The sequence below is a fragment of the Phytophthora parasitica genome (assembly GCF_000247585.1).
Source record: "Phytophthora parasitica INRA-310 unplaced genomic scaffold supercont2.3, whole genome shotgun sequence".
NCBI lineage: Eukaryota > Oomycota > Peronosporomycetes > Peronosporales > Peronosporaceae > Phytophthora > Phytophthora nicotianae.
The window spans coordinates 2,626,027-2,636,455 of record NW_008648989.1 but is presented as its reverse complement, the minus strand read 5'-3'; the positions used below and the strand labels follow the sequence as shown (position 1 = coordinate 2,636,455).

Here is a 10,429-nt window from a genome sequence, read left to right as displayed (position 1 = left end):
CATCATGTTCACCTCTCGAGCCATTTCAACTTCTTCTACACCGTCTGTCAGTTCTCCTCCAAGCTGTGCGGAAACGTCCGCAAGCAAGCCTTTGGAACAGGCTTTGCCAACCTTATAATTTTGAGTGGCAAGAGACCCGAGCTAGGACCATAAAGGACCTAGTCACATCCACCAGCTTCGTAATAGGTGTGGGTCTCGAATCCGTGGGTAGTGGATTGGTAGGGTCGTTCCCAACCCACTACACCGTTCTGACCCTTACAATATAGTGTAATAATGAAAATTATTGGTTTTAGCGATACGGATTAACGTATTATGTTTTTCAAAAACGTCAATACAGTTTTATATTTTATTGTCCGAGCTCTGGTTGTTACGGCACCAGGTCTTTGGCTTTGTTCATAGCGTTTTGCACTCTTCGGGAATGACTCGATCCGCTCTACCAACGTTCACAAGTTTCCTGAATGATTGAATACTATCACCAATCCGACAACACTCTTGTTGAAGGTGCCTCCAAACATGATGATTACACTCAATTAAAACCTCTCAGAACTACTATATATAGTTCTAATAGGTCTTTTCTAACTTGCTACATCCTATTGTCACTATACTTATAGTGAACACCAGCCCACTAATGTAGCTAGATGACGTCTTAATCTTAATCAGCCTCACTTCGTCTTTAGATGACAAACAACATCGTCTCTTCTTCCTTCTCCTACCTCTCATCTCTACGACCTAACTCAACAGAACTCTAAGCGCACAGGAATATCCACTTCATCTCTTTTCTTTGAAGATCATGGACAAAAGCTGCAATTCTTGCCAACGCTCCCAAATATTCAGCGCTTGGGTTGTTTCGTTGGTGGAACCCGCATGTGTGGACGAGAACATTGACAAGGTCTGGAGCCTGCTGAATTGGGAGGTTCAACTGAATTAAGAACTTTGCCATACACTCCATCTCTTTCTTATAGCTCATGTTCGTCATTCTACAATGTGCTGACATCAGATGCTGCCATCCGATCTAATCCACGTGACACACTGCTGCCATGAGTGCGAATGCTTCACGCCATTTTTGAACGTCACTTAGAATTACTTCTCCTCGCAGTAAGGGGAAGTGAACGTTGAGACAGACAGCCCCACCCGACGTATATGCTCCAAAACGGATGGTCTTCTTTTTCAGAATACAGTGAAACTTTCCTACCTGATAGCACCCGTGGACAAGGTGCCCATCAGGCATACGAAGAGCATCAGATAGGAAAGGACATCAAGGCTTATGACCAAAATAGGAAAGCTATCTGACAGTATAATTAGCTCCAAAACAGCTTCATGGGCGATGCTTTCTTTCACTAGTTTCGTTTTGTCGTTTGCGAGGCAACGCAAAAAGCAGCATGTCGGCAACCTCACCTAGGAGCAAAAGAAGAGGATATGTACCTGGAAGAGAGACACGACGTCGTTGACACATGGACAGCTTGCTGCAAGAGCGAAACAAGAATTTGCCATGATTAAAGTGCCTGCCCAGGGAACCATATCAGCCATTATTGCGCGAAAGGACGTGTATTTGAACGCCAAGGAAGAAGACTTGCAAGCAAGACGATCGCGCCATGTCGCTTTTCCTGAGCTGGATACTGCACTTGCCAACTGGGTGCTACATTGCCAGGCCCGCTGCATCACGATTGACGGTAATTTAGCGTCAGAAGCGCAACGTTGTGTTGCTCATGGATAATGCTTCGTTGCATAATTCCACGGACTTGGAGCTGCAGAATGTGACCGTCCACTTCCTACCCCCAACACTACGTCCAAGCGGCAGCCCTTAGACGCTGGTATTATATCGGCATCGAAACGGCGGTACCGGCACCGTCAGCTACAGCATGCACTAGATCTGGAGGAATCGGAGCAAAGTTGTAATATTTACGCGGTTGATCAACTGTGTGCTGCTTTAAACACACTGGTATAGTACTTGGTCCTTTGTCATCCCGCCGCTCGAAGAAAAAGATCGACACAATGCTGCGTGGTGAGTTGCAAGAATGCTTGTAGCTACTTCGAATCCGCGATCCAATGGACATTGATGATTTTGATTGCAATTCTACTGAAATGGATACAGAGATGGAATCATTTACACGCGAGGAGCTGCTAAGCGAGGCAATTGACGAAGCGTTTCTTGAGACTACCGATGGTGACGACAGGGAAGAGCTCACACTGGATGTTGACACTGCTGAAGAGATCGTCCAGGAAATAACCACCAAAGACCGTGTAGATGCCGTCCGCAATGTGCTGCTTACCTATTGGATCACCCCGACTTGGAATACACGCTGATGAAGGACCTTCGCACTCTTCGGTCGCACGTTCGGGAGCAGCTTCGAGTTGAAACAGAAGAAGCACTTACTCTGACGTCAATTACCAGCATTTTTATTTCGATTTCACGCTCATAAGCCCCACTGGACGCCTTTCAAAAATAGAGTAAGCACTCGACATACCTGCAGCAGATATGGCAGCCATAAGAATCGAATAAAATCCGTGGAACGTAAAAATCGTCTGAATAATCTACCCTACCCCTATATTTAATATCTGCAGCCATCTTATAGCGAGATCTTAAAAATTGTATTGAAAAAGCTGATCATTGCTCTGAACTGCCCTTCAATCACTCTTTCTTCATATATCTGGCATATCTCATTTTTGCGCTCAAGTTGAAGAAGCCGTCACTTTCGAAAATCGGCCAGTGACAGCAAGCCGCCACCACCGCAGCGAAAGGTACGTGCTCAAGGAGCTTGGAGATGGATGTTTGCTAACGGATTTCGTATTTACAGAGCATGGTTCATTCGGCCGCGTACTGGCGCGAGCGTTGCATCGGCGATTCGTCCACGGAGAAAGAGGAGAACACACCGCCGAACCTGTACCGAGGTGTCGCTGCCGGTGAGAAGGATGGCTACAGCTCTACTGGGACTTGCTCTATCCTGGCGGATTTGCCTCCGCGACAACCAAAAGATGAAGAGGCTCGTCCTGTTGCTGATGATTTGGAGGAGCCAGCAACTTCGCCACTAGTACGTCCGCCGCGCAGCCCGACAACATCATCGCCAGTTCCTCAACATCGAATTAGCTACTGTGTACCATTGTAGAGTTCAGAATTTCAAATTCCCCGGAAGTTCTTGCCGTCTATAAACCTAAACATGTGGTGCAGCAGAGGTTCACGCGCGTTTACCGTGTCCGCCAGCTCTCTCTCAGTCGAGTCGGCGATGGCCAGGAGATCCGGGCAGGAGCGAAGTCTTTAAGTGCACTGGACAACGCCTCTTCAGCTCTGCGCAGCGTTCGAGACAACGTATTGGGGGGCACGCCAAAGAGCATGCAGAGAGTCCCATTTTCCATGGACCCCACGTAGAAGCAGAGAATGAGGCCGAGAGCTTGGTGGTAGTAGCGAAGCCTTGGGGGGCGACCCCTTCTTCCAGGTGAAGGAATGTGGTAGAACTGCGCAAATCTACGCAGTAACTTGTGAAACGCAGATCTGCGTAGTTCTTAACAGCTAGATAAGAAGTCGGATAGTTGCCGTTTGCAACTTACCTCGTGAGACTCGTGACATGTAAAAAGTTAAAATCGCGACCGTATTTTGTACAGCGTCATCCACGCTGTGTCACACGGAGCGTCCAAGCAACTGCACGTCAGGTAGTGGCGCGTTCGCATTGCGGTGCGCCACACATTCTCTAATAGGGCTTCATGCACTTCTAGGCGTGCCCTGCGCACACTCGCGTCGTGCTTCGAGTACGCGTGGCACAGGAGCAGCAAGAAGTCGCCGTCGCCGTCGTCCTCGTCCTCGCGCATCTTGGGGGGTTAGGTTTAGTACCCAAAGGGAAATGGCGATCTTCAAGGCGCAATTCCAAAAAGATTCTGAGTTGTTCTAGTCCCGTCCGAAATGTCCCTAAGCATATAATTCTATATCTATGGGACACTCTATTTCGGCCAGAGTGATCCCAGTTACTCGTTTTGTGGTAGTGCAAAAAAAAAAATAAGTTGACATAGAGCTCGATAAAACCTGCCATATCTGCTGCAGGTATGTCGAGTGCTTACTCTATTCTTGAAAGGCGTCCACTTGCACATTAAGATTTCGGTCGATATTTTCTATCGGATATCAGGTTTGGGCAATATCAACTTTCACTCAATAGTAACTGTTAGGAACCGAGTTGGTGGACTCAATTCCCTATCATGTATATCAGGATATCACGTATTACAGTGATCATTTAGGACAGGTTTTACAGTAGAGCACCAAGGGGTTAAGAACCCTTTCTGGTGAGGTCGCAATTATGTGGGCCACCCAGAACCTGTTAGTGTGAGGTGTATAATATACACCTCACTTTATACTGTAGTATTATAATATTATATTATAATACTACAGTATAAAGTGTGTACTGTTCTTGGTTTAGGCGTTCAGGTCGAGGACGCAGCGCACGTCCCTGATTTCACCAGCATCTTCAGCTACTTGCAGTCCCAACACTCCATCCGCGTCATTCACACTGTCATAACGTGGTGTTCGTCGCGCTGTAGCGCCCCTATTAGTAACAGTTAGTTCCTTCCAGGTGAATCTCAATTGGTTTAACCGCAGCAATGGAGAACTATCAGAAGGTGGAGAAGGTGGGCGAGGGCACCTATGGCATCGTGTACAAGGCTAAAGACCTGACGACGGGCCGCATTGTAGCGCTGAAGAAGATCCGGCTGGAACCGGATGAGGAGGGCATTCCATCCACTGCCATGCGCGAGATCTCGCTGCTCAAGGAGCTGTCCTCCCACCCCAACGTCGTGTATCTGTACGACGCTGTGTACCAGAAGAACAAGCTTTATCTTGTTTTCGAGTTTGTGGAGCAGGATCTCAAGCGATGTCTGGAGAAGCTCCCTGCCAGGATGGAGGTTTTCCAGGTCAAGAGCTATCTGTACCAGTTATTGGCGGGGATCGCCTTCTGCCACGCCAACCGCGTCTTACATCGTGATCTTAAGCCTCAGAACTTGCTCATTGATCAGTATGGCAACCTCAAGCTGGGCGATTTCGGACTTGCCAGAGAATACGGCGTGCCTTTGAGACGTTATACCCATGAGGTTGTGACATTGTGGTACAGAGCTCCCGAAGTGCTGCTTGGGGCCAAGCATTACTCAACGCCAGTGGACTCGTGGTCTATCGGGTGTATCTTTGCAGAGATGGTCAACAAGCAGCCACTTTTCCCCGGAGACTCGGAGATTGACGAGTTGTTCCGTATTTTCCGGGTGCTTGGCACGCCGAATGAGGAAATGTGGCCTGGAGTGTCATCGCTACCGGACTACAAGACGTCGTTCCCACAATGGCGCCCGCAGCCGCTGTCCAAGGTGGTGCCACAACTGGACCGCGTGGGTCTGGACCTGCTCTCGGTGCGTCCAAGTGCTTAGTTTGATGTTGCTGCGTGAGCTATTAACACTTGTATTGTGTGTTACGTAGCGTCTTCTTGTGTACGACCCGGCCAGTCGTATCTCTGCCCGTGCTGCGATGTCCCACCCGTGGTTCGCCGACTTGCACCCGCAATACGCTTCCTTCCGCAACAACGGCAACGGCAATGGCACTCAGACGTTCTTTTAAGCCATGAGATGTTGCTTGCTGCGTTGCATGTACATGTAAGCACATTTCAAAAGAGGATGAAGCAAAAATTATCAGCATCGACAGACAGCTCAAAGTACCGAGGATCAAGGAAGCATTCAAGTAGAAAAAAATGTCAGGCCATACACCAGCTCGGCCGTCGAGATGTTGCTGCAATCATGGACTATTAAAACAGCAGCGGCGATCGATCCACAACAAGCAGCAAGCCGCAGGCAAACAGTGAACGCGCTGCCTTCATGTAGCTTGCAACCAGTTTGTTGTAATATTGTCAACCAATCATAATCGTTCGCGCCAATTCTGTTGACCAATCATGTATAATTTATCTCTTTTTTTACAAAATAAATTTACAGTTAAGCTTGTCAAATCCAACAACGACGATGAATGGAGCTCCTCGCAAACGGCACTACACAGGACGCGCCGAGGACGTGGAAGTGACCCAAACTCCTTCCCACAAGAAAGCGCGGACACTCGTTACCCCACAGACAGTGCCGAAACTCTCAGCGGTCAGCAGAAGCCACAGCAGAATCCGTCAACATGAAGTGACAAACCCCGAGTCCGAAGAGATTGAAGAAGAGGAAGAAATCGAGGGAGAACACCTCACAGAGATGCAAAGTCAAGACACAGAGGAGGAAGAAGAAGGTGCCATGCCTCTTGTGGTCTTCCAATGCAGCACATGTCGCTCCATCTTTGGAGATTCCTACGCCTTCGTGTGCTCGACGGAGCAGCTCTGGCTGGTTACGTTGAGTCATGTAACTAACGTGGCGCTAGCCCCTGAAGTACAAACAGCCAATACTGGTCTAGACGCAGGTAGTTCGTACTATGAGCTGCTGTGTCATAACTGCCAGGCCGTCCTCGGACGCAAATATTTAACGACGCCAGTGGTGCTGGACGGGATCAGAGACTTGTTTAGCTTTTCAACCGAGGCTATCACGAGTTACACACTGGGAGACCCCATGCAAAAAGGTGAAGGTGGAGAAGATGAGTGGATGAAACAAGCAGCAGTGGTGTGTCATGAAGCGATGCAGAAACTAGCAGTGGATAGGAGCGAAGTGGCGAGATTGCGAGATGAAATGGAGAAGGTCAAAGGTCTCATGGTGACAGTGGACGACCGGCTTGCACACTTGGAAGGAGCTGCACCTGAATCGGAAGACGAGATCGAGCGCGACCAAGAACAGGAGCAGACAGCACGGCAACATGGTAGGAAATCCAAGGCCTAAGATCAAATGCATACATTGCTTTATGTCGGCGTCAGCGTTCCTCACATCCTGGCAGCTTACTGAGTAGACTCAGCTTGAGCTTCAAAAACAGCGCGAGCTGCCTCAATGCCCGTCGGCGGCTTCGCCTTGCGCATCTCACCCGGTCTACACAGCAAATAACAATTACAGCGTCAGTCAAGAGCTCCATGGCTCTTACAAGTCGTGCTATCCATACCGGTCGACGTATTCAATAACAGCCATCTCAGCGCCGTCACCCTTGCGGAAATCGGCCTTGAGGATGCGCGTGTAGCCGCCCTCGCGAAGCCTGCACATAACAACACCACCCTGTTATCAGTCTGTAACATTTTGAATGCATGCCCAATATCAGCAGCACGCACGCGTAGCGAGGACCCACGACGTCGAAGAGTTTGGTGACTGCCTCGGGCGTGCGCAGGATGCTCTGGGCACGCTTGCGAGCAGGTTCATCGCCCTGCTTGGCCATCGTCACCACCTTTTCGGCCACACGACGCAGCTCTTTCGCCTTGGGCAGCGTCGTGCGAATGCGCTCGTGCTCGATGAGCTGCGTCACCATGGTACTGTGTCATTATAGTCAATTAGCTGATACTGTCGATCTAAAGCGTACTAAACGATAATAGAAACGTGAAAAGATAGGGACAAGGGGTGGGAAACATACCGCAGCATCGCCTCGCGATGAGCAGACGTGCGGTTGAGCTTGCGGAAGGCGACGCGGTGCTTCATTGTGCGTAAAGTGTCCAAGCTTCCTGTGGTCACGAACAGCGTCCTTCAGATAGTTGTGTTTGACACACCAAATTATTTCAGTTGCGTGTGTCTTATAGCACATCCGAAGGATTTTTTTACATTCGCGCAACATTTAATAGGTTGAAGTGGTTCTCTCGAGTCATGTGAGCACCAACGACCACGGAGAACGGCAGCAACAAGCACGATTCGTGGCACTTTATTCAGGAGTTGATTCAAACCAGTTCACATGTTAAACGAAACACATTCTTCAAAGGACATCCACTCGTCGTTCTATTTTAGAAATGTAGGACCGAGAATTCCTATTTGGTAAGAGAATATACGTCCATTTTAGAGAGAACTATGATCCAAATCCAGAGCATTGTCGGACGTGATTCAAAGAGCACGTTGGCGCTTGATTCCAGAAATACTCTCAAGCCTTAATTTTTTTCAACTGTCTCCTCGGTTAAAGCATGACTGCCAAAGAGGCATCAATGTTTGATCGAGTTGGTTCTGGAGTACGAGCGCTAGTGCGGAAATGGGAGTCGCTGCAAGTGGAGCTGCATGGAAGCTACTCAATTCAGCGATTTAATTCCATGTTCAAGTATCGTGCCTCAACTGGCATTTTACGAGCACTCGTGGTGCTAATTGCAATCCCCTTCCTCCCTTTGCTATGCGTGGCAATCATTGATGCCATACCCATGAACTCGCCAGATCTCGGCTTGGCAGGTAGCGGGACTGTGTGGATGCGTGGATTGTCAGTGGGATTAGTGGAATCGTTCACGTTGTCATGGATGTTTTCCCAGTATGTGCCAGAACTTCAAATCTCTAGGCGTATTTTGCTCTTTACTACGATTGCAGCGACTGCTGTCAGCCATCTCGCCGTACTCGGCTTAATAATGGTGTTCGGATACCCACTTCCATTCACGCTGCTTTGGATGAGTGGCCCGTGGCTAGGGACCTATGCAATGTCATTGAAGCTTTCAAGGGGTGACTTGTTGAGCAAAAATCCTGCGGTCTGGCATGAAGTGCGTCGCTTTTCGATCTTATCAGTGATGCATACGAGTTCTGGAGTGGTGATCACTGGATTCAATGAAATTTTTAGGAGCGTTCCTGAAGAATGGCAAACTTTAACAGCACTTCTCGTACCTGCGTTTAAAATCACAGAAAGGAATTTATTTTGTCGATTTCTTCGTGGTAAAGACGATTTGAAACCCGAGCTGGTCGTCTTCACTGTCGAAATCACTAACGCATTATTCATATCGACGTCAATGCAGCAAGCGGCATCTACGAATACCAGTGCCATGCTGATCCTGATCGACTTCGTGCAACTATTAATCTCAATTGGTGATCTGAGCCTGATGATCAAAAGCGTTAAAGAAATCACTGACAAAATGGGAATTACACCAAAAGAAATTATCGCTAGTGCTTTCATGATATCGACAAAATATCCAGAACTAACAAAAGATACCTCGTTGACCGACACTGCAACAAAATCGAAATCTAACGTCTTTCGTTTGTCGACGCTCGAGAAAATTAACGCAACTGTACTACAACTTGGAAGGAAACTGACCAACACGAATCAAGTAGCCCCCGCGTTGGCTAAAGCTAATTTGGAGATTCTACCTAGCACGCCTGGGGTGGAATCGGCGGAACAAAAACATGTAGGACCGATGCTTGATGATCTGGAGATAATGGAGCGTATCTCACCTCGAGAGAGAAAAATTCTGCTTCGAACGGCACTTCATATTTTATTTTTGACGGAGTTTTTGCTGTTGAACGAGCTTATGGAAGTGCTCACGCCAATGATGTACAGTAAGTCGGTTCAAGTGTCATATATGGCTTTGCTTTCTTACTAACTTTGTCCACTTCTGTGCTTCAGGTTTGTATCTAGTGATTCTTTTTTACTGTCCAAATCGAGAGTTTTATCCAGTGTTTGATGGAATCGACGACGCTACGTTTCAGAAAATCGTTCGCAACATTGTATTGTATGGACTGCTTGAAATGGGTTCGTTTGTATTGCTTGTGGTCATAATTCACAGAACAACTCATAAGTTTCCTTTTCATCAACTCGCGTTCGCTGTGAGTTGTTCATGGGGGAAAATTCAATGCAAACTCGTGATCTGGCTGACGCTGCTTGTACAGTCGACTATTCCTCAACTGGGTATGTAAAAATTGTGCGTAGCGACCATTCCTCCCTTTCGCTGAGTTCAATTTATGCTTGTCGGTAAATTAGGATCAGGCTATACGTCCAAGTATGGGAAGACGAATGTAAATTAGTATGCTGGTTGTATGGCTATCAAGCAAGATTCAACCTTCTATGTTCGCCCGTTCTATTGAGTTTGTAAGCGTTTTGCGCTGTACTCAAGCATGACGAAAGCCGGTGACGTAAATCTGCGCTAGCTTTCTGGAAATTAGTATATATTCTAACGAGATGTGTCGAAAGCCTATTGTCATGCCAGTCATGTACAGTGTAGAGCAAGCTAATCTATTCCCTACAGCGTGTCGTTCGGGGCTAAGCTTAATTTTTTTAATTTGCGTGATTCACGCTGCTACCTAGTGGTCATCTTATACTCTCCGAATCTGGCGTTCCACGCAATACGATTGTGTATGGGCTACTGTACTAGAATTTGTTTGTTCATCGTGCTTATTGAAACGATCTACAGAACGATTCACTGACTATTAACTGAGGACGTGAAAGTATACATTATTTCTACAAACCTGTAAATAGGAACGGACTACAAGTTCACCATAATAAACTCTTGAATACGAAAATCATTCCATATTTTTGGTGTTTCGCGACCTTCACTATCTCTTACTCCTTGAAAAATGTCATTATATCCTTCAAAACGCCATTATCTTTCCCATCACGAACACGGCA

At 47.5% G+C, this 10,429-nt stretch overlaps 6 protein-coding genes across 6 annotated transcripts; 5 read left to right on the top strand and 1 right to left on the bottom strand.

Moving 5' to 3' along the window:
- Positions 1 to 2,046: 2,046 nt before the first annotated feature.
- PPTG_01980 (hypothetical protein) lies at positions 2,047 to 2,304 on the top strand (the record flags this gene model as incomplete). The annotated part of the gene is made up of 1 exon (XM_008895375.1): positions 2,047 to 2,304. The coding sequence occupies one exon, from the start codon at positions 2,047 to 2,049 to the stop codon at positions 2,302 to 2,304; it is 258 nt and encodes an 85-aa protein (XP_008893623.1).
- Positions 2,305 to 2,798: 494 nt separating this feature from the next.
- PPTG_01979 (hypothetical protein) lies at positions 2,799 to 3,104 on the top strand (the record flags this gene model as incomplete). The annotated part of the gene is made up of 1 exon (XM_008895374.1): positions 2,799 to 3,104. One exon carries the CDS (start codon positions 2,799 to 2,801, stop codon positions 3,102 to 3,104), a length of 306 nt encoding a protein of 101 aa, XP_008893622.1.
- A 1,477-nt stretch (positions 3,105 to 4,581) lies between these two features.
- PPTG_01978 (CMGC/CDK/CDC2 protein kinase) lies at positions 4,582 to 5,578 on the top strand (the record flags this gene model as incomplete). The annotated part of the gene is made up of 2 exons (XM_008895373.1): positions 4,582 to 5,373; positions 5,441 to 5,578. 2 exons carry the CDS (start codon positions 4,582 to 4,584, stop codon positions 5,576 to 5,578), a joined length of 930 nt encoding a protein of 309 aa, XP_008893621.1.
- Positions 5,579 to 5,945: 367 nt separating this feature from the next.
- Positions 5,946 to 7,487, top strand: PPTG_01977 (hypothetical protein). The gene has a single exon (XM_008895372.1). It carries the CDS (start codon positions 5,974 to 5,976, stop codon positions 6,811 to 6,813), a length of 840 nt encoding a protein of 279 aa, XP_008893620.1. The 5' UTR covers positions 5,946 to 5,973; the 3' UTR covers positions 6,814 to 7,487.
- On the bottom strand, positions 6,775 to 7,601 carry PPTG_01976 (ribosomal protein L17). Its single transcript, XM_008895371.1, has 4 exons — positions 7,487 to 7,601; positions 7,191 to 7,388; positions 7,028 to 7,117; positions 6,775 to 6,957 (listed from the first exon to the last, which is right to left on the bottom strand). Exons 1-4 carry the CDS (start codon positions 7,549 to 7,551, stop codon positions 6,870 to 6,872), a joined length of 441 nt encoding a protein of 146 aa, XP_008893619.1. The 5' UTR covers positions 7,552 to 7,601; the 3' UTR covers positions 6,775 to 6,869.
- A 420-nt stretch (positions 7,602 to 8,021) lies between these two features.
- Positions 8,022 to 9,720, top strand: PPTG_01975 (hypothetical protein; the record flags this gene model as incomplete). Its single annotated transcript, XM_008895370.1, has 3 exons — positions 8,022 to 9,363; positions 9,431 to 9,536; positions 9,591 to 9,720. The coding sequence occupies 3 exons, from the start codon at positions 8,022 to 8,024 to the stop codon at positions 9,718 to 9,720; spliced, it is 1,578 nt and encodes a 525-aa protein (XP_008893618.1).
- Positions 9,721 to 10,429: the final 709 nt, after the last annotated feature.

Coding starts and splice junctions, on each gene's coding strand:
- PPTG_01977 (XM_008895372.1), top strand. CDS start 5,974: ATGAATGGAGCTCCTCGCAAACGGCACTACACAGGACGCGCCGAGGAC.
- PPTG_01976 (XM_008895371.1), bottom strand. CDS start 7,551: ATGAAGCACCGCGTCGCCTTCCGCAAGCTCAACCGCACGTCTGCTCAT. Junction 7,389..7,486: donor CATCGCGAGGCGATGCTGCG/GTATGTTTCCCA, acceptor ATAATGACACAG/TACCATGGTGACGCAGCTCA. Junction 7,118..7,190: donor GTCGTGGGTCCTCGCTACGC/GTGCGTGCTGCT, acceptor TGTTATGTGCAG/GCTTCGCGAGGGCGGCTACA.